The 25,559-nt window shown below is 47.7% G+C and overlaps 1 protein-coding gene across 1 annotated transcript; it reads left to right on the top strand.

Annotated features, from left to right (window-relative positions):
- The first annotated feature begins 3,190 nt into the window (after nt 1-3,190).
- On the top strand, nt 3,191-8,853 carry GPRC5A (G protein-coupled receptor class C group 5 member A). The gene is made up of 3 exons (XM_052641101.1): nt 3,191-4,112; nt 8,351-8,409; nt 8,710-8,853. Exons 1-3 carry the CDS (start codon nt 3,191-3,193, stop codon nt 8,800-8,802), a joined length of 1,074 nt encoding a protein of 357 aa, XP_052497061.1. The 3' UTR covers nt 8,803-8,853.
- Nucleotides 8,854-25,559: the final 16,706 nt, after the last annotated feature.

Below are 25,559 nucleotides of genomic sequence, written 5' to 3'. Positions count from 1 at the left end.
TTAGGGAAGGGGTGGAGGAGGACTGACAGGTGAAATAGGAAGGAGAGTTTCAAAAAATTAGTCACTCAGATAAAAAAAAAATTACCAGGAAGTTTTCATTTGAAAAGTTTTTCAAATTTTCTCAATTTGAGAGAATTGAGAACCATGAACCTCAATTGGTTATTTGACATGAAAGTGTCATTGTTAATTTCTAAAGTGTGATTAAGTTAAAAAGGAGTTTTGTCCTTTACAAATGTATGCTGAAGCAGCTATGTAGAGAATGATGTCTGAGATCTGGCTAAAAATGATCTAGTGGGGCCTTCCCTGGTGGTACAGTGGTTAAGACTCCTTGCTTCCAATGCAGGGGGCATGAGTTTGATCCTTGGTTGGGGAGTTGAGATCTCAGATGATGAGAGGTGTAGCCAAAAACAAAACAAAACAAAACATTAATTGCTGAGACCTATTCAAGGGCAAGTCTTATGGCCAGGCATAGATCACAAAATGGTTCAGGCTAAAAATGGTCTCTCTTAGGCTAAGAAAGTCATACCTGGTTCTCTTTCTTCGGGGACCCCCTGCCTTGTGAGCTAACTGTGTTGGACCTTGGTCTGTGGGTGCCAGGAGGCCCCGGCACCCAAACCCTCCCTGTATAGCTGCACAGAAGTGAGGGGCTCAGAGGTCCAAGTTGGGGGCCGGGTGTCTCTGCTTGACCACCCCTCTGTGCAGCACCAGAATGTTCCTTTAGTGGAAAACCTCATCAGTCTCTCAAGATTGAGAGTTCAGAGTAAACTGGTTCAGAGTCCTTTATAATTATCAGATAATTATGACAACAATGACTTGTCAGCCAACAGCACTGCCCTGAGGGGTAGGGAAGGAGCAGTGCCAGGGAGGGGCACGGAGGGTGAGAGAAATACCTTTCCAGCTGGCAGCCGCCCTCATGATTAATCTGAGAGGAGTGAGGCGGGGAGGTGGTGAGGGAGGAGAAAGTGGAACCTGGTCCCTTCCCCTGCGGATGCTGCCCTTGAGCTAGACCGGGCCCTTCCTCTTCTGCCTCCTGTACCACCCATATCAGACCTTTGGGGGCCTTGTACATCAGGGGTTGCCTGTATCTGAAGCTCATCTGCCTTTCTGTGTCCACTTGCGTCTTATTCTGCACTGCCTTGCGGAGGTGGGACGTAACCCATTCTTTGCTCTGTGCCCTGCATGCGGTTGGGATGACCAGGGCGTTATATCCCTGGGTTGGAGTTCAGGTGACAGATCCCTGGCCAGGGGAGTCCATGAGAAGGCTATGCGGCAGTGGCACGTCAGATCTGTTTCTTCTACTACAGCAAGAAACATGTCTGATGTCTGTTTCCCCTTTGCCAGCTGATCATCTGGAAGAATGATGGACACATAGTGGTGCTGGTTGAATGAATGGCCGGGTTACAAAGTGAAGCTTAGAGGGACTTCCCTGGGGCTCAGTGGTTAAGACTGTGCTTCTAATGCAGGGAACATGGGGTCCACCCCAATCAGGGAACTAAGATCTCACATAGCACCCCTGCAACATAGCAAAAAGAAAAAAAAACTCCATAAACAGCATACAACAAAACAAAAGCTTTCTTGTGTCATAGAAACTTAAAAACAGTCAAATAATTCAGAAAAAAAAAAAAATTATAGGTCTGTTGAGAAGCTATTAGGCTCCTCTGTCCATGGGGTTTTCCAGGCAAGAATACTGAAGTGAGTTGCCATTCCCTTTTCCAGGGGAATTCTCCCAACCCAGGGATTGAACCTGGGTCTCCTGCATTGCAGGCAGGTTTTTTTTTTTTTTTTCCACCATCTGAGCCGCCAAGGAAGCCCACAAAGGAGCATCAGCTATTGGTAATGTTTTCTGTTGGATCGCCTCCTGTTTTCCAGGATGTCATTCCAGGATGTGTCATCCAGGATGTCCCTCCTTATGAGTAGCTAATTAAGAGCTCACTATGGGGACTTTCCTGGTGGTCCAGTGGTTAGGACTCCACACGTTCATTGCTGAGGGCATGGGTTCGATCCCTGGTTGGGGAACTAAGATCCTGCACGGCCATGCAGCACGGCCAACCCTATGACAGGGAAGACTGGTTCCATTTCTTTTGGGATCAGCAGTGCCATCCTTACAAATGTTAATTAGGGAGGGAAAATAATGTGTGGCAGCAGAGCTCAAGATGAGGGCTCAGTGGCTAAGAGGGGAAGGCTGACACTCTGCAGAGAAATCAGATAACTCAGATAGTACCTATGATTCTCTTGTCTGAGAAATTGGGAGGCTTACAGATAACATCCATGGCTGGGCCTGAGGTAGAGAAAAACTGGAGACTGTTAATACGATTCAAGTGTTAGCTTTATTATTATTTTTTTTCATGTTTTTGGGTGCTCCACAAGGCTTGTAGGATCTTAGTTCTCTGACCAGGGATCAAACTCGGGCCCTGCCAGTGAGAGCGTGGAGTCCTAACCACTGAACCACCAAGGAATTCACAAAGTATTAGCCTTATGGTTAGATAATTCCATGTTCACCAGTTCCTAAGAAAGTACTAGTCAAAAATATCAGGAACCCTGGCAAGTTCTTTGCGACGTTATTTCTTGAGATGTGGCTCAAATACTCCATTCAAAGTTCTGGGTTTCCTGGCTTCAGGGAAAATATTAATATAGTTAAATTGCGGGGAGGGAGGTATGAGGAGTTCTTTCCCTTCATCAGCCTTTAGAATTTGCCGTGAGAGGTGGAGAACAGCTAGTAGCTTGATCTAACGTTGTAAATTCAGGGGTAAAACACTGACTGCCTGTGCTAAGTTGCTTCAGTTGTGTCCAGCTCTTTGCGACTCAATGGACTGTAGCCCACCAGGTTCCTCTGTCCATGGAATTTCCCAGGCAAGAATGCTGGAGTGGGTTGCCATTTCCTTGAGCTTCCCTAGTAGCTCAGCTGGTAAAGAATCCACCTGCATTGCGGGACACCTGGGTCCAATCCCTGGGTTGGCAAAGGGCTACCTCCTCCAGTATTCTGGCCTGGAGAATTCCATGGACTGTATAGTCCATGAGGTTGCAAAGAGTTGGACACGACTGAGCAACTTTCACTTCACCTGCCATTTCCTTCTCCAAAAAACCCTGACTAGATATACAAAATTGTTTCTGAATTGTTTCTGGTCCTCTGTGCCTGAGTTTATGGGAGAGAGTCACCCCCAGCCCAACTTTGCTTTCTTGCAGGGCCAGAATGTCCACAACAGCCCCTGCTGGTTGCCGCTCAGACCTGGACCCCAGGTACTACAGACTCTGTGATAAGAAGGCAGCCTGGGGCATCGTCTTAGAGGCGCTGGCCGGCGTGGGGGCTGTGGCCTCGGTGGCCTTCATGATCGCCCTGCTGGCCCTCATCTGCAAGGTGCAGGACTCCAACAAGCGCAAACTGCTCCCCACGCAGTTCCTCTTCCTCCTGGGTGTGCTGGGGATCTTCGGCCTCACCTTCGCCTTCCTCATCACACTCGACGGCGGCTCGGGGCCCACGCGGCTCTTCCTCTTCGGCGTCCTCTTCGCCCTCTGCTTCTCCTGCCTGCTGGCTCACGCCTTCAACCTGACGCAGCTGGTGCGAGGGAGGCAGCCGCTCTCCATGCTGGTGATGCTGGGGCTGGCCCTGGGCTTCAGTCTGGTGCAGGACATCATTGCCATCGAGTATGTGGTCCTCACCATGAACAGGACCAACGCCAACATCTTCTCTGAGCTTTCGCCCCCACGGCGCAACGAGGACTTCGTCATGCTGCTCATCTACGTCCTCTTCCTCATGGCGCTGACCTTCCTCACGGCCTCTTTCAGCTTCCAGGGGTCTTTTACTGCCTGGAAGAGACACGGGGCCCATATCTACCTCGCCACGATCCTCTCCATTTCCATCTGGGTGGCGTGGATCACCCTGCTCTTGGTCCCTACCATCGGCCCCCAGTGGGACGACACCATCCTCAGTTCAGCCTTGGTGGCCAATGGCTGGGTTTTCCTGTTGGCTTACATTGCACCCGAGTTTCAGCTGCTCACAAGGCAACAGAACCCCATGGATTACCCTGTGGAGGATGCTTTCTGTCAGCCTCAGTTTATGAAGCAGAGCTATGGCGTGGTGAACAGAGCTTACTCTCAAGAGGGGATCATTCAAGGTACAGAACCTGGTTGGGTGCAGAATCCTTTGTGGAAAAAATGGATAGAATAAAAGAAAATCGTAAGATATTATTACTGTAGGGAACATGCAGGACATGCTCCTGATAAAACATAAGTTCTCCAAAACTCAGGTCTTGCTTAAAATCATCCAGATGCTTAGAGACAAATAGAACTAGCACCGGCCTCAGGAGTCATTAGTACTTTTTCTGTTTTTGATGTAGGTCATTTTTAGGCTTCCCTGGTGGCTCAGCGGTAAACAATCTGCCTGCAGTGCAGGAAATGGGCGTTCAACCCCTAGGTCAGGGGGATCCCCTGGAGAAGGAAATGGCAACCCACTGCAGTATTCTTGCCTGGGAAATCCCATGGACAGAGGAGCCTGGCGGGCTGCAGTCCCTGGGGTCACAGATTCAGGCACGACTGAGCGCACAGGCACAGACCATTTTTACAATCTTTACCGAATTTATTACAATATTGCTTCTGCTTTATGTTTTGGCCTTTTGCCCGCGAGGCATGTGGGATCTTAGCTCACCCACCAGGGACTGAACCCGTGCACCCCCTGCATTGGAAGGTGGAGTCTTAACTACTGGACCACCAGGAAGTCCCTATCTAGTACTTTCTATCCAATACCATGTAGGTTTCTCGGAATCAAAACAAGATGGAGCAAAGGAATGGCAAAGGAGTGTTTAGAGAAATTCCCAGAGACAAGTGGGTGAGAGGATGGTGTCCTTTATAAAAGACAGTTGGGCAACTTTTATAGAAATGTGGAGACTTTGTGGATTTTTAAAAATATATATTTATTTAATTGTTGGCTGTGCTGGGTCCTCATGGCTTCAAGGGCATTTTCTCTAGTTCTGGCCAGTGGCAGCTACTCTCCAGTTGAGCGCAAGGCCTTCTCATTGCAGGGGCTTCTTTTGTGGCAGACCACGGGCTCTAGGGCACTTGGGCTTCAGGAGTTGCAACACGGGGACTCAGTAGTGGTGGCTTCCAGGCTCCCACGCGCGTTGACTCAGTAGTGGCACACGGGCTGAGTTGCTCCCAGGCATGTGGGACCTTCCCAGGTCAGGGGTGGAACCCACATCTCCTGCACTGGCAGGCAGATTCTTTACTGCTGAGCCACCAGGGAGGCCCCTGCTTTTGTAGGTTTGAGTGCACAAAGCCCAGCCATGCAGTGGCCACAGAGCACAAGAGGGGGAAAAACTCTCTTCTCGTAAACCAGCAGGAATCTCCATAAAGTTTCTGAGGATTTCGATGTAGCCTGGAGAGCTACATTTTCTTGTCCGTCTCTCGCCTGCGGGAGGGAATTTTGCTCTTGTCTGGAATGGTGAGCAGCCAGACTACACTAACAGCCAGAAGTTGCCTTTACTCATATGCCTCTGTGCATTGGTCTCTTGAGTTTATATCTGTCTCTGGACTTCCCTGGTGGCTCCGCTGGTAAAGCGTCTGCCTACGATGCGGGAGACCCAGGTTCAACCCCTGGGTCAGGAAGATCTCTTGGAGAAGGAAATAGCAACCCGCTCCAGGATTCTTGCCTGGAAAATCCCATGGACAGAGAAGTCTGGTAGGCTACAGTCCATGGGGTCGCAAAGAGTCAGACATGACCGAGTGACTTCACTTTCACTTTCGTATGCCTCTGTGCATTGGTCTCTTGAGTTTATATCAGGCTTCCCTGGTGGCTCAGAGGTTAAAGTGCCTGCCTCCAATGCGGAAGACCCAGGTTCGATACCTGGGTCGGGAAGATCCCCTGGAGAAGGAAATGGTAACCCACTCCAGTATTGTTGCCTGGAAAATCCCGTGGACGGAGAAGCCTGGTAGGCTGCAGTCCACGGGGTCACAAAGAGTCGGACACGACTGAGCAACTTCACTTTCTGGGCCTAATCAGGGAAGGGGAGAGGGTTGGGAATAGGAGGGAGGGTCCTCCAAGGCCAGGTTCATAGCTCCAGCTAGTGAATTTTTCTGCCCTTGGAGCCTATGGTACACAACCTGCTGGTATTATTTCTGTAGCCCTGGTTCCTCTCCCATACCCCGGGAAGTCTGAAGGGAAGGGGAGAGCCAGAGGGCAGGGCAGAGGGGGTATTTTCCCACCCATCTCCTCTTGTCCATTCCCAGTGCTTCAGTCTATCACCTCATGCCTGAATCCATGTTATGGGTTCTTAACTGGCCTGCCTTCCTTTAATCCTTTCCCTTCACTCCATGGACCACTATCAGCTCCCTCTCCCTGAAATGCTTTTCTGCCCACCCCCTTTCCTGCCTCTATGCCTCACTGGCTCCCCAGGATCCACTGCATTTACCAAATCCTTGGTGGGCTTCCCAGGAGGCTCAGTGAGTGGTAAAGGATCCGCCTGCCAATGCAGGAGACACAAGAGATGCGGGTTCGATCCCTGGGTCGGGAAGACCCCCTGGAGAAGGAAATGGCAACCCACTCCAGGATTCTTGCCTGGGAAGTCCCAGGGACAGAGGAGCCTGGCGGGCTACAGTCCCTGGGGTCACAAAGAGTCAGACACGACTGAGCAACTGAGCACACTACTGGTGAGGCTTTTCACAGCCGGAACCCCACCATCCCCAAAGCTGTGCTCTCCGTTCCAACAAACCAAGTTCCCTGCACTTTCCTGTCTGCCTGTCTGGGCTCAAAGACTGTCTGTCCCTCCTTATTCTCTTTATTCAAAGAGGACATGTCCCTCCTTATTCTCTCGCTTTTCCAGCGTCCCTATTCCCCAGTCTCGCTCAGTCTTTTCTCCACCCATCTAGCTTTAGACCTTTGAGATGCTGTTATCAGAGTCTGTCTCATCTTGGTTATTTGCGTAGCTGTCAGATATTCTGGACTCTCCAGTGTCAGCCTTAGGGCAGGAATCGTTCTGATTAATCCTTCGATTTTTCACAATATCTCACATACTGAAGGTGCTTAGGTATTTGTTGAGTAAATTGAAGAGGTACATTTGGTGGGAAATAAATGGATTGCTTTAAATTGCATTGTCTTTGCATATTTATCTGCCCTGTGAAGAGTTGGCCATGACTGAGCATGCACTCAAGCCTGCATGGGCAGCTTGGGAGATCTTGGTTCCCCAACCGTGGATGGAACATGGGCCACGGCAGTAAAAGTGCGGAGCCTAACCACTGGACTGGAAGGGAATCCTTAAGTAGTTTCTGTGATGAATGTGTGTGTTTACCGGTCTGTTCCTGAGTTTAAATCCCTCTGATTTTGGGCTTCCCTGGTGGACCAGTGGTTGACCTTCACTGTAGCAGCATAGGTTCAATCCCTGGTTGGATCCTCTATGCCACTTGTCCATGAAAAACAAAACAAAACCAACCCTCTGATTTCTCCCAAATAACAGAAAATGATTGCTCATAGATTCTATCCCTTCACAAAATCATGGAACTTCCACCTTTCCTTGTCGGGCAGGTAAAGAAGTGGGTAAATCCTCAGTAAGATTCCCTCTAGATACACCTCTGGTCAGATCTATGTCTGAAAACACTAGCTTCAAATGTGCTTTTGAAGTGGCCTAGGACAAAGAGCCTCTGGAGGGTTTTTTAAAAAAATTAATTTATTTTTTAATTGAAGGATAATTGCTTTACAAAATTTTGTTGTTTTGGGTCAAACATTGACATGAATCAGCCATGGGTGTGCGTGTGTCCCTCTGGAGGGTGTTTTGGAAGGCATTTCCCTAGTGATTATACGTGGCTGGTTGTTCATTTATTCAGCCAGTTTTGGGCTGACTCTGTGCCTGGTCCTAGGCCTGAGGACAGTTTTCTCTGGCACAAAACTGACCATCGAGGATGCCCTTGGTGGTCTGATGGTTAAGACTCTGCACCCCCAATGCAGGGGGCCCAGGTTCAATCCCTCGTCAGGGAACTAAGATCCCAGGTACTGCAACTAAGACCTGGTGGAGCCAAGTGAATAAATCAATATTTAAAGAATTAAAAAGAGAGTAAGAGAGCTCTTTAAAAACAGACAAACGACAAAACAAAACAAAACAAAACCCCTGATTGTCTCCCAGGGAGACAGAATTAAATGGATATGCACAATGGCACCCCACTCCAATACTCTTGCCTGGAAAATCCCAGGGACGGGGGAGCCTGGTGGGCTGCCGTCTACGGGGCTGCACAGAGTCGGACATGACTGAAGCGACTTAGCAGCAGCAGCAGTAGCAGCAGCAGCATGACTTAGCACCTGGGGTGAGCACGGATTGGGGCACAACAGAGGGGATCCTCATGTTTACCTATTCCTCTCCGTCTGTTTCAGGTACTGAAGAGACAGGGAGCACGCTCTATGCGCCGTACTCCACCCATTTCCAGCTACAGGTAAAGGAGCCCTTTCCCCTTTCTTGTCGGCAGTGTTAGCGCCCCAGGAGCATCTGTCCTTTGGGAATAGATGATATTGCCACTCTGATGGCCTCTGGATGTCACCTAGAAAGGATGACGGGTCTACTTTTCCTGTAATCTGCCTCTTGAGGTTAGGGTAGGAGACCCGAGCACAGAGCAGGGGAGGACTGAGAAGAAAGGGGAGGAATGTTAGAATCCTGCCTGGGTTGGAGTAAGAGGTGCTATGGAAATGGCCGGGAAGTGGACTGAGTTGAACAAGACGAAATGCTTCCTTTTCAGAATCGAGATTCCCCAAAGGATTTCTCCATTCCTCGGGTCCAGACTCGGGTTAGCCCTTACAGTGACTACGAAGGAAGGAAAGATGTCAGTTAACGTGACCCAATGGGTGAGGTGGACGCAGCATGTCAGCAGAAACAGCAGGGAGTCCACAAGGTGCAGGCTGAGCCCTGAGCCTTCCCAGGAGCATCACAGGAAGATCTTTCCTCCCGCATCCTCTGTCCTGGGGTTGACGGGGCTGCAGGGACCACAGTTCTCAGCAGCACTGCAGCTGTCCCTTGATCCCATCCCAAGGCTACTTCTCTCGAGTGGGAGTCTCGGGCAACTCAGGGCAACTCTTACCATCCCTGCCATTTTACACGTGACTGAGGCTCTGGTCATCTGACCCACACGCTGACCTCTTCAGCCTCCGACGCCAACTCTTCTGACTCTGGGCTGGCTTTGTGCCAATCGCTTGGCTCAGAGCAGAGTTGCACATCTGAGCAAAACCAGCAAAGGATCATCTCTCAGCCCACTCTGCCCACATCTACACTGGAAGCCAACTTACTGGTACCTCCCTTCTTGCCTGGCTGGGACAGGCTGAAGAGTCACCTGAAATTTTTGCACCTCTGTGATGCCGCCTAACCAGGGTCCCTAGCGCCAGCTCTCCCAGACGTCCTATTGGTCCTCAGACTTACCTCCCTGCTGTGCCTCACCAGGGGCCATCCCTCCAGACTGCACCAGGGTGTACAAGCCCGAATTCTCTTCACCAGGAGAATGTGTGCTGTTTTGCTCTGAGTTCCCATCCCCTTGCTCCTCAGCCTCTGTAAATAGAAGTACCCTGTGTTCACCCTCTGCATTCTGGAAGTGGGTATTGTCCACACACGGGCAGGGGGTTGTTTCTTGTAAAAAAGTTATTCGCCATTCTTCCCTCCAGATGCAATAAAAGTGTGGCCACAGCCATGTGAGCCGTGGGTGCCTGACATTTGTCTTTATGTGGGAGCTGAAGTTCAAGGTTCGGTCCCACTGGGTGTGGACTTGAACTTTCTCCACGTGTCTCTCCTCCTCCTTGTGTCTACAAGTGTGTGTTGCCCAGTTTTAGGGGTGAGTGACAAAGGTGAGGGGGGAGCTGGGAAGGGTCGAACATCTGAGGTTTTGCTCCAAGTAAACAGAGGAGTGGCAACTTCAGAATGGAGTTTGGCAGCCAGGGTCAGACCAGGAGGAGACCTCAAAGCCAGTGTCGCATTTCACCTGAGGCTAAATTGTAGGAGGGGTTGAATCCAGATCTCTGATTTAATAGAATTAGTTCATAATCTCTCTCCGAAAAGACAGGCTACCTAACAATTATCATTTGCTTAATCCCAGAAACAGCTTTGTTGGGTAGGGCAGTATAAAATTGCTTTTGGGTAGAGAAGAAAAACTAAATGACATTTATAAGATCGATTGCTGAGTTAAGGATTTACCACCCAAGAGCCTGACGCGCTGCTTCTCATCACAAAGAAAACCCAGCGTGGGGAGAGGTGTGGTGAGGTTGGAGGGAATTAATGACGCACTGAATTAGGGAAATGGACATTTCACAGAGATTTAGCTGATTGCTTCTCACATGACTTGGCACTAACGTCAGCCTAGTTTTGTATTGGAAAGCGGAGTTACAGGGGCTTCTCTGGCTTCCCTTGTGGCTCAGCTTCCTGCATTGTGGAAGACCTGAGTTCAATCCCTGGATTGGGAAGATGCCCTGGAGAAGGGAAAGGCTACCCATGCCAGTATTCTGACCAGGAGAATTCCATGCATGGAATAGTCCGTGGGGTCTCAAAGAGTCGGACATGACTGAGTGACTTTCACTTCACTGTGGCAGTCCAGTGGTTAAGACTCCACACTTACCACTTGCCCCACAGTGTGGCCAAATATATAGTAATACATTTATGTAATATATATAATATGTGTGTGTGTGTTGGTTGCTTAGTTGTGTCCGACTCTTTGTGACCCCATGGACTGTAGCCTGCCAGGCTCCTCTGTCCATGGGATTTCCCAGGCAAGAACACTGGAGTGCCATTTCCTTCTCCAGAGGATCTTCCTGACCCAGGGATTGAACCCGCATCTCTCATGTCTCCTGCACTGGCAGGCAGGTTCTTGACCACTAGCGCCAGCTTCAAGATATACACGCACACACACATATATATAATATATATATACATGTAGGGCTTCCCGGGAGGCTCAGGTGATGAAGATCTGCCTGCAGTGCAGGAGACCTGGGTTCAATCCCTGGATCGGAAAGATCCCCTGGAGAAGGAAATGGCTGCCAACGTCACTATTTTTGCCTGGAGAATTCCCTGGACAGAGGAGCCTGGCGGGCTACTGCTCCCACTTGCCTCACATGTGGCCAAATATATATTAATATCAATATGTAATATACATATGTATATATATAATATATATACATGTAATATATGTAATATATATGTAATATATATCTATAAAATACTCCACCCCAAAACAGCAGAATACACATTCTTCTTAAGTATGCATAGACCATTCTCTGGGATGGATCACATCTTACACCACAAAACTAGTATTAACAAATTGTAGAAAATTGAAATCATAACAGGTATTTTTTTCTGATCATAATGGGATGAAACTAGAAATCAATAGCCAACCTCCTCACCCAAAGGGAAACAAAAGAAAAGGGGAATTGCAAATGATGGTTTGGACCCTTCTAGGTTATTCTAGTTTTCTCAAAGAGGCCATAACCCAGTGAGGTTTGCTGTGAGGAGAAAAGAATATAATTTCATGCATATTATCTGTCACAGTGTGGGTACTCAAGAAATATATGCATTTCCTTCCCTCTTTTCAACAATTTTTACTTATTTAGCTTTTTTCCTTTTTGGCTGTACTTTGAGGCACATGGGACTTCCCTACCAGGGTTGGAACCTGTGGCCCCTGCAGTGGGAGCTGAGTCTTAACCACTGGACCACCAGGGACGTCCTTCTCCACTCTTTTCTTTTCTTCTGTGTCTGTGGCCTGTCAGCCAAGCAAAGGGAGCTGTGGGACGGCGAAGCCACCACTCTGGATTTGCTTTCTTTTTAAGGAAAAAATGTGCCAGGCCTTTGTAGCCCCTCAAGGGTCATCCTTAAGTCACTCTCTTCAGAAACACAAGAGGGGATGAATATGGCGCTTGTCGCTAGAGACTGCTTTCTCTTCCGAGGGATAGTTTGGACACGCAGACCATCCTGTCTCTGAGTTCTTTTTCTTGCGGGTGGTGGAAGAATGTTCCCCATTCAGGCAGCAATTGTTGCAACCCCCACCCTCCCTTCCAGAGGCTAATCTGACTTCAGGTCTCTGTGTTCTGCACATAATTAAACTCTTTTATTAATAGGGACACCCCAGGGACTGGAGGTTGGGACATCTGAGAATCAGTGTGTGACTGGAGAAGAGGGTTTCACAGCCCTTCCCCTAGGTCTCCATCGCCACCTGGGCTGAAATAGAATGGGCAAATTGAGCCCAGCCTGGTCCTTGAATGATGCCAATTGATTGATGGCTGGGACCCAAGACGGTATCTCCTTGGAACTAAACGGGTGATAATGAAATGAAGCTCAGCCACCTTCCCCTCATTTATCACTGTCAGATGAAAAACAGACCGAGTCTCATCTCCGCCTCTCACTTCAGGCTGAAGCCGTCGACAGCCGCCATACCCTCTGCTTCCACTGGATGGCGCTAAAGCCTCAGGCATCAGCCCTCAGGGACTCCGCAAACGTCCACAGCTCTTCTTCTACGAAGGGCACCCGGCAGGGCTGCAGCTGTTCCGCAGACTTGAGGCAAACGTGCATTCCATTTTAAAAGGCTTGACCGTGTGAGCTGTTTGCATCGTCCCTCCCGCCGTCTTTAAAGAATCCGCTCTCCATCTTCTTTGCCCGAGCCCCACTGCTCCGTGTCTCATTTTTGTGAAACTCTCCTTGCAGGCAGATACTGGCCTCGTGTGTTAGTCTCTCAGACTCTTTGCGACCCTATGGACTGTAGCCCACCAGGCTCCTCTGTCTGTCCATGGAATTCTCCAGGCAAGAATAGTGGATTGTTTTGCCGTTTCCTCCTCCAGGGGATCTTCCCCACCCAGGGATTGAACCTGGGTCTCCTGCATATCTGGCAGATTCTTTACTGTCTGAGCTATCAGGGAAGCCCTAATTGGTCTCATAGGCTATTATTAGTGTCGAAGAGTATTTATGCGGTGAGAACACTCGGTTTTGTCCGGAAATGTTTACCAAAACCAGGAGTACAGTCTGGCCCTGAAAATGCAGCAGTGAAACCCCCACCCGGTGCATTCTGGGTTTTCCACCTTCATTTCTAGACTTGTCATCACCACAGAGAACTGAATTGCGCGCTCTGACCTCCCTCTTCGGCCACTTTCCTCCTGTTGCTCCTGGGTTTGCAGGTTTGCCACTGTCCCAGCCCCAGCCTGAAACATGGGGTTATTTCAGAACTGGAGGTGGCAGCTTCAGACAACTCTTTCTCAGGTGTTGATGGCTGAGCCCCTGAATCTGGGAGCTCAGCCTCCAGTGTGTAGCCTGCTGCTTCTGGAAATTCACTGGTCCTCCTCTGGTCACAATCTCTCATCCCTTCTGTTGGGGCAGATAATGCTTGGTCCCCTTGGTGTCAGGGTTTCCAGGTATGCAGAGGAGTTTGTGTGGCAGAGGATGGGCATCTGACCCTGGTTTCTGCCACCTCCTGCTTGCCCCCACTTCCTTGACTCTTCAGAGTGGGACACTCCAACGCCTAAAACGTTAGCTCACGGAGCTTCCTTAGTTGGTCTCCACAGCCCTCATTTTACAGATTTAAAGGACTTAAGTAGACCCAGGCCCAGATTTCTGGTTCTGTCTTCTTTCTACTGTCACACTTGTGTGGTCCGTGTTAGACACCTTTTTTTTTTTTTCCCCCCGAAGAGGGTGTTTGAAGAAAGACTCATATAAAAATGACCACAGTCAGTATGTATCTGAAGCTCTCCTCTCATCTTCCTTACCTGGGAAGTTTTCCTTTCCTGCTCCTGTTTCCTCCACTGGGCGTGGAAGCTGTGGGGAGAGGGACTGGCTGAGGACCGACATTTTCTGGGTCACCCCAGGTCACTCGTCCACAATCTCCTAGCCACGCGAGTGTTTGCCTCCTGGGGAGGGGCTTCAGGGCGAGGCAGAGGTTCCAATCTTCCCATTGCTGTGAAAATTCTTCCACTTCCTTGAGTCTCATCCTCAGTCAAAAACTCATGCATAGAGATTTCCCTGGTGATCCAGTGGCTAAGACCCAGTGCTCTCAATGCAGGGAGTCCGGGTTTGATCCCTGGTTGGGGAACTAGGTCCCATATGCTGCAATGAAGCTCGAAGATCCGTGTGTTGCAACTAAGACCCTCAGCAGCCCCCAAATAAATACCACACCCAACCCCCACACCCATATCCAGCAGCTTTTTGCTTCTTGTGGATTTACACCCACATCGGCAATCTCTTACTCCTGTGGGATTTCTTTTTCTGTTTAAAATTGTTTATTTATTTAGCCGTGTTGGATCTTCATTGCCGCGTGCAGGCTTCTCATTGCAGCGGTTTCTCCTGTTGGGGAGCCTGGGCTTCAGGGCGCGTGGGCTTCAGCAGTCGTGGCTCCTGGGCTCTGGAGCACAGGCTCAATAGCTGTAGCGCACAGGCTTAGTTGCTCCACTGGATGTGGGATCCTCCCGGACGAGGGATCGAACCTGTGTCTCTTGCATTGGCAGGCAGATTCTTTACCATTCAAGCCACTAGGGAAGCCCTCTTTTTCTTGTTTTAAAAAATTAAAGTATAATTGCCTTACAATATTATATTAGTTTCAGGTGTGCAGCATAGTGATTCCATACTTTTGTACATTACAAATTGATCACTGCCCTACGTGGTTTCAGATGGCGTATTTCAGAGGCAGTCCTTAGGAAAATGTGGCAAGGAACTGTTGTGTCCCAAGCACCAGATCCAACCAGGATCTTCAACAGAAAAGATGAAACTTTAATGGAATTTCGTTACTACAGCTTAACACCAAACTGTCTGGTCTCAGCTGCTTTGTGTCAGGTTCCCTTGCATAATATGATCTACCAAAACTGCTGGATTTTTATCAACTCGATTAGAGCTCCAAGAAGCCAGTGTAGCTACACCCTGAACTCTGGGATGTGGTGGTGGAGGTTAGCACCGTATCATGTGATTATGTAATGCCACTACTTTTCTTTCTTACAAGGAATAATTCGAGATCAACAGTTCTTTTACCCACAAGGAATCAAAATAGAAAAAACGTACACTGTTTCAGCATATCTTTATGAACAAGCTATCTTCGTGAAAAAGAGAAGGATAATGATCATAGGGTTAGGCCAACTCATAAGACAAATATTCAAGAAAAGGTCATTTATTAGCTGGAGGTCTCTAGTGGTTTCCCACAGGGCTCTGTTTTTGGATTTGTTTGGATAACATTTTTACTGACCACTTAGATAAAAATAAAGCATATTTCTCAAATTTTGCACAAGATAAAACCTTAGGAAAGACTGAAATAATAAAACCAGAATACAAACATATTGCAATAGACTGGAACAAAGATCCCAGACCTAGAATTAAGTTTAATAGATGTAAATATATTCATGCCTCCAAAAGAAATTACATAAGTATAGCTTGGAAAGGCTTGGTTTGACAGTTGTTTTTATGGAAAAAAAAAACAAAAAAAACAAACCTGGTAGTTTTACGTGTTGATAAGACTGATAAGGACTAGTGATGTGACTGAGCAGATAAAAAGCCAACTCAAAGGCAGCACTGATACCACTGTGAAGTCTGTGTCAAGGCAGGTGCTATTCCCACCGCGCTGGGGGCAGGTTCTACCACGTCAGAATATCACGTCAGTTCCTCCGGGTCTCACTGTATGGAGGAGCTTCTAAGGGAGGAGCTGTTTTTAGAACTACATGATCTACAGCACGGTTGATGGAGCTGGAGATGTTTCATCTGGAAAGAAGAAGACTCTGCAGTGTGCGTGGCCGTCATCACGGCTAATGTTTACTGTGCTCTCCCTCGGTACCAGGCTCCACTCTAAGTGCCTTACTTGTGTCATATACTACTGCTAAAACCATATGAGTTATGACGATTATTACCCCCTGCCTTTATCTAGTTCAGTTCAGTTCAGTCACTCAGTCGTGTCTGACTCTTTGCAACCCCCTGGACTGCAGCACGCCAGGCCTCCCTGTCCATCACCAATTCCCGGAGTTTACTCAAACTCCTATCCGTTGAGTTGGTGATGCCATCCAACCATCTCATCCTCTGTCGTCCCCTTCTCCTCCAGCCTTCAATCTTTCCCAGCGTCAGGGTCTTTTCCAAAAAGTCAGTTTTTTGCATCAGGTGGCCAAAGTATTGGAGTTTCAGCTTCAGCATCAGTCCTTCCAATGAATATTCAGGACTGATTTCCTTTAGGATGGACTGGTTGGATACTTCCTTTATCTAATATCTGTGGAAATGGAAGCACTAAGAGGTTAACTAATGCCCGTGGTGACACAGCTGCCGAGTTGGGGGCTGGGAGTCAAAGCCAGCCCCAGACTGCCTCAGCTGTCTGTAACAATAGCAGCACAGCGCACGGCTCCAGAGTTAGCAAGCTGGAGGCAGATCCTTTCGGTTGTTTAGTCGCTGAGTCGTGTCTGACTCTTCTGCAGCTCCATGGTCTGTAGCCCGCAGGCTCCTCTGTCCGTGGGATTCTCTAGGCGAGAACCCTGGAGTGGGTTGCCATGCCCTCCTCCAGGGGAATCTTCCCGACCTAGGGACTGAACCCGTGTCTCTTGTGTCTCCTGCACTGGCAGGTGGGTCCTTTACTGCTGAGCCACTGGGGCAGAAATCTGAAGGAGACCGACCCTGGAAGAGCTACCTGCAGAGTGGTGGGTCATCTCTTGCTGGAGGTGTTCAAGGTCAAGGGTGCTCTGCTGAGGATGATGTGGGTGACTTCTGTGTTAGGAGTGAGGCTGGACCAGGTAACCTCAAGGAGTCTCTGGACTCTGGACTCTCACTTGCCAAGCTGCCGTTCTTAGGGTTTGATTCTAAGATCCGTGGAGGGGTTATCAGTTTTCCACACTGTTTTCTTCCCCCACCCCTGCACTTCCTTTGCCCTCAGGTGAGAATAAGAATGTCTTCATGGCTTGGATGTGCCCTTACCTTGTAGTAAGTGTAATTATTGGCTGTCACGATCCACCCCTGGCAGGTAGCTGTATTTTGCAGAACTCTTCTTCCTAGCCTTGCTTTAGAATGGACAGTGCCTTGCGAATAGAGTTTGCTTTAGAATGGAAGGTGCCTTGTGAGTAGAGTGAATAGATCCCCCCCTCCCAAAATATTTCCATTCAAATCAGTGGCAAATCAGAAGGCTGTCGATTGAATAACTGACAAGGGATGCCTGCCACCAACTGTCTCCTACTGACCTGTCCCTGTGACCTTGGTTCCCACAATCTCACCCGTCCTTAGGGCTGTGTCACAACGCAATGTCATTACCTCATTTTCTCCAGCTTCCTAGACCCCTGCTTTTCCCAAGGTGTTCCATCAGCCAGAAATGCTTTCCAGTCTGAAAAACTGGAAGATGGTGAAGAGATTTGAGCGTAGAATCTAGATACCCAGCTGAGGTTAACCCCAGGTGGGTTTTCGCAAGTTGGTTTGGTTTGGACCAAAAGCTTTGTGTGTGCTCAGTTGCTCCGTCATGACTGACTCTTTGCGACCCCATGGACTATAACCCTCCAGGCTCCTCTGTCCATAGAATACTCTAGGCGAGAATACTGGCGTGGGTGGCCATTTCCTCCTCCAGGGGATCTGCCCAACCCAGGGCAGATCTCCTGCGTTTCCTGCAGTGCAGGCGGATTCTTTACCACTAACCCGTTGGGGAAGCCACTGAAGCCTTAAATAGGGCCTTCCAATCAGTTCACCTACTGGGACACTTGGGAGCTGATATAAATAAGTGAAGACACATGGGGGTAAATGGATTCTGCTGGACATTGCAGAAAGAGCCAGTTTGGGCTCTGGTCTTCTCAAACTTGCCTGCTGCCCGTTGCTTAGCCCATCCTTGTCATCATCCCACTTTGTACATCTCTCCTATCTCTGGTTCTGATCCTTCCAGTTAGAGTTCTTAATGTTTTTAATTTTTTGTTGTTGTTTTGGAGTGTGTGTGTGTGGCCATGCCTTGACGAATGGGTATCTTAGTTCCCTGACTAGGGATAGAACCTGTGGCCCCTGCATTGGAAGCTCAGAGTCTTAACCACTGGACCACCAGGGAGGTCCCTGTTTTTAATGTTTTAATCATTCACTCTGAGATGAGTTTCTCTCTTAGTCCTACCCTGGAGGGAGCCCAGCTCTACAGGCCTCTCCCTGGAGTCTTCCCTCAGCTCTTCCCCTTTGCAACATTTGCATCTCAGCTCCCATCCTGCTTCCTTAGTAAGGCCTCACCCTACCAGCCTATTTAACGCTAGTGTCCCATTGCAGCTGATCCTCAGAGTCACCGGTCTGTTTGCTTCAGAGCACTTATCACTTGCAACTACATTTCTTTCTCATTTTACTTGTTTCTGTCCCACTATTCTGAAAGTTTTAGGAAGGCAGAGAATTCTTTTGTGTCCTCTTATAGCCCCAGGGCCTAGTTCTGTGCCTGCACACATAGGAGAATTTGTTGCATGAACCAATAAACTTTGGGGGAGAAAGGTAATTTTTTTTTGTTCGTTTATCACAGGCTAATTAGGATGCTGGCTTCTCACTCAGGGGCTTCCCAGGTGGCTCAGTGGTAAAGAACCTGCCAGCCAATGTAGGAGACATAAGGGACTCAGGTTCGATCCCTGGGTTGGGAAGATCCCCTGAAGAAGGGAATGGCTACCCACTTCAGTATTCTTCCCTGGAGAATCCCAATGGACAGAGGAGCCTGGAGGGCTACCATCCATGGGGTTGCAAAGAGCCGGACATGACTTAGCAACTGAGTACACACACACACCTCACTTAGCGAGCATCGCTGTCAGAGTCCCTCTAGTCTGCTCTGGTATCTTTTGGTGTCATTTATCTTTAAATAATTATGATGAATTCCAGTTGATCCACCATCAGGGTTTTTTTTTTTTTTTTTTCCGTACAAGAACAACACTAAACTCCAATGTGATAAAAGCTATTCACAAACCTGAGGCTTGGAGGAGAGAAAGGAAATTCTTGACTTTGGGGGCTGAGTTCATTTCATCACATCCAAGTTTTATTTCCCTGAGGCTTTTCTTTGTCAAGCTTGGGAAAGTGCCGTTTCCTAGGAGAACTACATAAGAACAAACTTCTCATATGAGAAAAGCGAAAAGCAGCCCCCAAGGCAAAAATCAGAGAAGCGTTTTAGACTGATCCCCCTGAAGATCAATGGCAATCTTTTATTTTTCAAGTACATTACTTTCCTAAACTGACTTGAAACAAATGGATGAACAAGGACCTTTCAGACTGCATAAACCAAACGGGAAATAGATGAGAGTGCCAGCAAAGAGGCTTGAAAGGATTTGTCTTCCTACATTTCAAGGCAACTGTTGTTTCCAGCAACAGTTTCTCTTGGGGAAACTGGTCAGTGTGTCCTGGATTGTGACTGGGTGGCAGCAGGCGAGGGTCAGTGGGGACGTGGCAGGGATGGGCTCGGGCTGAGCTGCCCATTACACTGGAGAAGAGGAGAGAAGAAGATGCAAAGGGAAGCTCAATGTTCCCAGGAACAGGACTGACTCATAAAATCTTTCCATTGATGCCATATCAAACCAATCACTTTCTGCCTTTTTGAGTCAAATTGGAAAAACCTGGACAGTCTTCGCTCCAAACCAGAACACAGAGGAAGGCTTCTCTTGTCTACAGAGCAGCACCTCCCAAACTCACGCTGTCTAAAGAGTCACATGAAGTGATGTGAAGTGTGAAAGTCGCTCAGTTGTGTCTGACGCTTTGCGACCCCATGGACTATACAGTCCATGGAATTCTCCAGGCCAAAATACCGGAGTGGGTAGCCTTTCCCTTCTCCAGGGGAATCTTCCCAACCCAGGGGTCAAACCCAGGTCTCCCGCATTGCAGGTGGATTCTTTACCAGCTGAGCCACAAGGGAAGGAAGCTTGTTAAAAATGCAGATTCCAGGGCCGTTTCCTGGAAGGTCTGATGGTAGATCGGGGTCCAGGTATGAAAAGTTATACTTGCAATAGGCATCCCAGCTGATTCTCCTGACTGGACAGGTTTACTGTTCAGTCACTAACTCGTGTCTGATGCTTTATGACCTCATGGACTGCAGGATGCAAGGCTTTCCTATCTTTCACTATCTCCGGGAGCTTGCTCAAACTCATGTCCATGAGTCCGTGATGCTATCTAACCATCTCATCCTCTGTCACCCTCTTGTCCTTTTGCCTTCAATGTTTCCGAGCATTCCGAAGGTCTTTTCCAGTGAGTCAGCTCTTCACAACACGTGGCCAAAGCATCGAAGCTTCAGCTTCAGCATCCATCCTTCCAATGAATATTCAGGGTTGATTTCCTTTAGAAATGACTGGTCTGATCTCCTTGCAGTCCAAGGGACTCTCAACAGTCTTCTCCAGCACCACACATCTGGGGAAAGGCATCAGAGAGTTAGCCATCTTGGTCCACCTTTCCTAATTCACCAATCTTCCAGGCAAACCCTACTTTTTGCCTTCCCTACCTTTGAACTCAATCCATAGGAAGCCTCTCAGTCTGTTCTCCTGTCTGGGAGCCATAGTGTGGTTCTGCAAACAAGACTCCAGTTCCCTCCCTGGAGGGATCTTGGTGGAGACCTCCTAGGGTTAAAGGTGAAACTGGACATGGAGACACAGGCATCAGGAGAGATACCCCTTAGGGATAGAGCAGCCTTCTTCACTGCTAGGCATTCTGGGGCCCCTTCCTTCTGCCCCTCCCGGCCAGGATCGCATCTGCTTCATCACCCACCTCCACCTCTAAGCTCACTCCCCAACCTCCCTTTCTGTCTCCACTGCAACTTCACAGCCTTGTATTCATTCAGGTGCTTCCACTTCCAACTCAGTTGGTTTAAAACCACTGATTTATTGTCCTCTCCACCTCCAGCTCTGTTTCTCCACCTGGACCCTCTACCTGGGGTTCCCTCTTTTGCAAACTGGAAGCGTGGTCCTGTGAGTCACCCAAGCCAGGATACTGGCTCCTCTGTCTTCCTCATTCCCTACATCAAAACCTAAATATCTGTTTAAGGCTGTGGTTTGCAAGCCTGGTTTGCTGCCAAACAGAATCATCTGGAAAGATTTTATAACATACACATGCCTGCGCTCCACTCCCAGAAATTCTGATTTAATTGGTCTGTGGTGAGGTCAGGCCATGGACAGCTTTTAGAACTTCCCAAGTGATTCTAACATGCAGCCAGGGTTCCCACTCCAGCCTCTGTTCCACCCTTCCCCACGAGGCAGATCTGATCCATTCACAGGGCTGGGGCCAGGGTGGGGAGATCGAGGCTCTTAGCTCCAGCACAAAATTCAAGGGAGCGCCAAGACCCTCAGTCACCAAGATGGATTACAATATTAAAAAAAAAAATGAGTGCAGAAAGTCCATGATCCACAACACATAGATGTTTTATAAAAACAGGCTGCTGTGGTTTGTTTCATGACCCTGCTTTATTTCACAACAGCAACAATTATTTCCCATCAGGCTGCGGTCCCTGGGCTACTGTGGCTGTCACGTTCCTCCCAGGGGTTTATGGGGGTTGACAAAGGCGTGTAAACAGATTGGGCAACGAAGAACTCTAGGTTTGTTTTTTTTTTTTTGACTGGAGAGCTTTTAACTTTTTCCATTGGGTTCAAAACATGGGCGGGTTTGTTGGTAAGCCTGTGCCAGGGGTACACATGTGTGCCTCCACCCCAGCTTCCAGCTTGACTTGGCACAGTGCTGCTGGTCGGCCGGCCCCTCCTTTCAATGCCCTTCACACTCATGTCCGGGTTCCTGCTTTCGGGATCTAAGTCCTGTGTGAGCCCAGGAAGCTCAGCTCTCCAGCCTCAACTCCTATTGCTTTCCGCTTTGTGTGATTCAGTACGGAACGCCTTGGCTTTCCTTGCAGGTACGCTCTTACAGGCAGCTCAGTGGTGAGGAATCTGCGTGTGATGCAGGAGTTGCAGGTTTGATCCCCATGTGGGGAAGATCCCCTGGAGAAGGAAACGGCAACCGGATCCAGTATTCTTGCCTAGGAAATCCCATGGACAGAGGAGCCTGGCGGGCTACAGTCCATGGGGTTACAACAGAGTTGGACTTGGCGACTAAACAACAACGGCAACACCGTTACTTGGGGGTGTTTTCTGCTCTGCAAACCTGGGTCTTTGCAGCCAGTCACATAGTTGTTGATTTCTGCACTGCTCAGAGATACATGGCTGAGACGGTGAGTGGGGTTGGAATTCAACCCCACTTATGGAGCCCCACACCCCATCGCTCCGCCCCCCTCCCCACACAGTGTGCTTGGCATGAGGCTGTATCCATGGGGGCTGCAGTCATGTCTTCCCATTCATCCACCCAGTGTTAGTTGCTCAGTCGTGTCTGATTTTGCAGCCCCATGGACTGTAGCCCGCCAGCCTCCTCTGTCCATGGGATTTTCCGGGTAAGAATAGTGGAGTGGGTTGCCATTTCCTTATCCATTTCCTGACCCAGGGACCGAACCTGGGTCTCCTGCATTGCAGGCAGACTCTTTCCGTCTGAGCCACCTGGGAAGCCCATCACTCACCCAGAAGAGGCACGTTTTCCTAGCTTGGACAAAGACTCCCTGTTAGTGGCGGCTCTGAGTATCATTCCCCACATCTTTCCCCATGAATTCTGCCCTCCCTCCCTCCCACGTAAGACAGAGCTCAAGCTTTGACCTCCACGGGAAGTCTTTCTTGCCCTCGGTCTCTGAGACAGAGTGACTCTAAGTTACCACTTCATCTTCTGCATGTTCTTATGATGGCAGCTATCCCAGTGAAGTGTAATTATGTGGATAGCTGTGAAACCACACGCCTGCCACAGAAGTGTGGCCTGTATCGGTCAAGTTCAGGGTGGCTCTTCTTTAATCTAAGGGTGCCTTTGAAGAAAACTGGAATAACAAGTAGTAAAGTCAAACATTCAGGTGAGTACCTGCTTTGTTTTACTTCAAGGTACCAAACAGTTGGCTGCATCAATCAGGCTGGGCATGGCTAGCTGAGATAACAAACTGGGGGTTTACAATAAGAAAGTTCTATTTCTTATTCACACCGCATGTTCCTCATGGAACCCAGATGGATGGAGCAGTCACTGTTTGCAGCTCTGCTTGCCACTGTGGTGGAGGAAAAAAAACTCTTGACAGTCTGGTACCAATAATGAATTGTTTCTTCCTGGAATCAGCTTTGGAAGTGACATAATTTCTGCTCCAACTTACTGGCCAGAATTAGTGTCATGGTCCCACCCAGCCTCAAAAGGGACAAAAAGTATAAGCCTCCCATATTCCTGGAGGGCAGAAGAGCTTGGAAACATTTGGCAGACAGCACTGATGACTCCCAGAGTCGACAATTTCCATAAAATTGACTTTCTTGTTTCTTAAATGGCCTTTTCTACCAGTTGTTTTGGCATTCAGGAAAATGCATTATCAACAGCGAGACCTGGCAATAACAACGATAACTAAAACCCAAAGCACAGGTTTTTCGGAAAATTTTCAGTGACATCTCTGCTCATAAACAAGGATTTTTTGGGAGTGTGTGTCTATTTTATTTTATAGTTCAGATTATATTGTAAAAAACAGCAGAATGTAGTGGCCCAAGTTCAATTTTAGATGAGATTCTTAGTGTCTTAGTTACACAAATAAATTGCCTAACCCATCTAATAGATCAAATGAGGTAGGTAGTGGATGTGAAAACCTTCTGTAGATGGTAGAATGCTGAAATGTAAATTCTATTTAAAAACATATTGTTGTTAGCCCAACAGACTAGCCATCCCGAAGACCTTTATGTTCTATTAATAAGATCTTCTCCTGCCACAGGTATTTTTTTCATTTCTTTTCTGTTGATTTTCATGGGCTTTTAAAATAAACCCTTAATAAGAACAGAACCACAGAAAACATTCTTTCAGTATGAATCAGCTATATATTCAAAACAAAACTTGAAAAACTCAATTTTTCCGGGAACAAATTGCCCTGGGAATGACGCCACTGGATTAGATGTTAAGGAATTTAAAAATGAATTGCAGATGAAGTCTATACAAGTTTCTCCTAAATACATGTAAAGTCCACTTTCCCTCTGTAGCATATATTTTAAAAAGCCAGCCCCCCTCTCTATACACTGGTGGAAGATATACACATCCTTAACATTTTCCCCCAAATCTTTAAATCTTAAAAAAACAATAATTAAGAGATGAATTTCACATTAAAAAGAAATTTTAATTTCTCCCTTTAATTTTAATAAGTGCTCCCTTCAGTTCGGTTCAGTCGCTGAGTTGTGTCCAACTCTTTGTGACCCAATGAATCACAGCACGCCAGGCCTCCCTGTCCGTTACCATCTCCCGGAGTTCACTCAAACTCACATCAATCGAGTCGGTGATGCCATCCAGCCATCTCATCCTCTGTCGTCCCCTTCTCCTCCTGCCCACAATCCCTCCCAGCATCAGAGTCTTTTCCAGTGAGTCAACTCTTCACATGAAGTAGCCAAAGTACTGGAGTTTCAGCTTTAGCATCATTCCTTCCAAAAAATCCCAGGGTTGATCTCCTTTAGAATGGACTGGTTGGATCTCCTTGCAGTCCAAGGGACTCTCAAGAGTCTTCTCCAACACCACAGTTCAAAAGCATCAATTCTTTGGCGCTCAGCCTTCTTCACAGTCCAACTCTCACATCCATACCTGACTACTGGAAAAACCATAGCCTTGACTAGACGGACCTTTGTTGACAAAGTAATGTCTCTGCTTTTTAATAGGCTGTCTAGGTTGATCATAACTTTTCTTCCAAGGAGTAAGTGTCTTTTAATTTCATGGCTGCAGTCACCATCTGCAGTGATTTTGGAGCCCCAAAAATAAAGTCTGACACTGTTTCCACTGTTTCCCCATCTATTTCCCATGAAGTGATGGAACCAGATGCCGTGATCTTTGTTTTCTGAATGTTGAGCTTTAAGCCAACTTTTTTCACTCTCCTCTTTCACTTTCATCAAGAGGCTTTTTAGTTCCTCTTCGCTTTCTGCCATAAGGGTGGTGTCATGTGCATATCTGAAGTTGTTGATATTTCTCCCGGCAATCTTGGTTCCAGCCTGTGCTTCTCCAGCCCAGCGTTTCTCATGATGTACTCTGCATAGTGCATTTATATCACAGAAGGAACATGTTAGAATTCAGAAATGTCAGTTCTATAAATTGAAATATATACACAATGGCACCTTTTGTCTCTTTTCTTTGCCTCTATTTTAAACCTTTTAAAATGAATATCCTTCTCTGTGTTTATAGTATAGACTCCTTTATTCTACAGTTTGTGGACAATTATAGATCTGTCTACTGATAGATCCTATCAGTTTCATTTGTCTTGAATTCTGTGATGACACAGAACTTGTGTCTCCAGAATTTGTGACTATAATCATGTGAAAATCCTGTTGAAATGAAAAAATTATGTCTAATCTCCAATGAAAGAACTTAAGTGTGAAAGTGTGAATAAATCAGATCAAATGTCAAACGTTTAGATGTGAAAGGGTTTCTCCAAGAACATAGAAAAGTCAATATCCTACTCTTAATTTTTACATTAAAAAATAAAAAATCTGCCCAGAGGATTTTTTTCCAAACCAGAGTTGATTTAACCACATCCTAAACAGGGTTTAAATTCTAATAGTTCCACTAGCTTTAGAAAAATCTGGAAAGATAGACAATAGTATTTCCAAAGTGTGCTTGTAGTGCTTTGAGCGATGG

This window comes from Budorcas taxicolor, chromosome 5, assembly GCF_023091745.1.
Source record: "Budorcas taxicolor isolate Tak-1 chromosome 5, Takin1.1, whole genome shotgun sequence".
Taxonomy (NCBI): Eukaryota; Metazoa; Chordata; class Mammalia; order Artiodactyla; family Bovidae; genus Budorcas; species Budorcas taxicolor.
The sequence above is the reverse complement of the archived record's forward strand: the minus strand, read 5'-3'. Positions and strand labels throughout refer to the sequence as shown.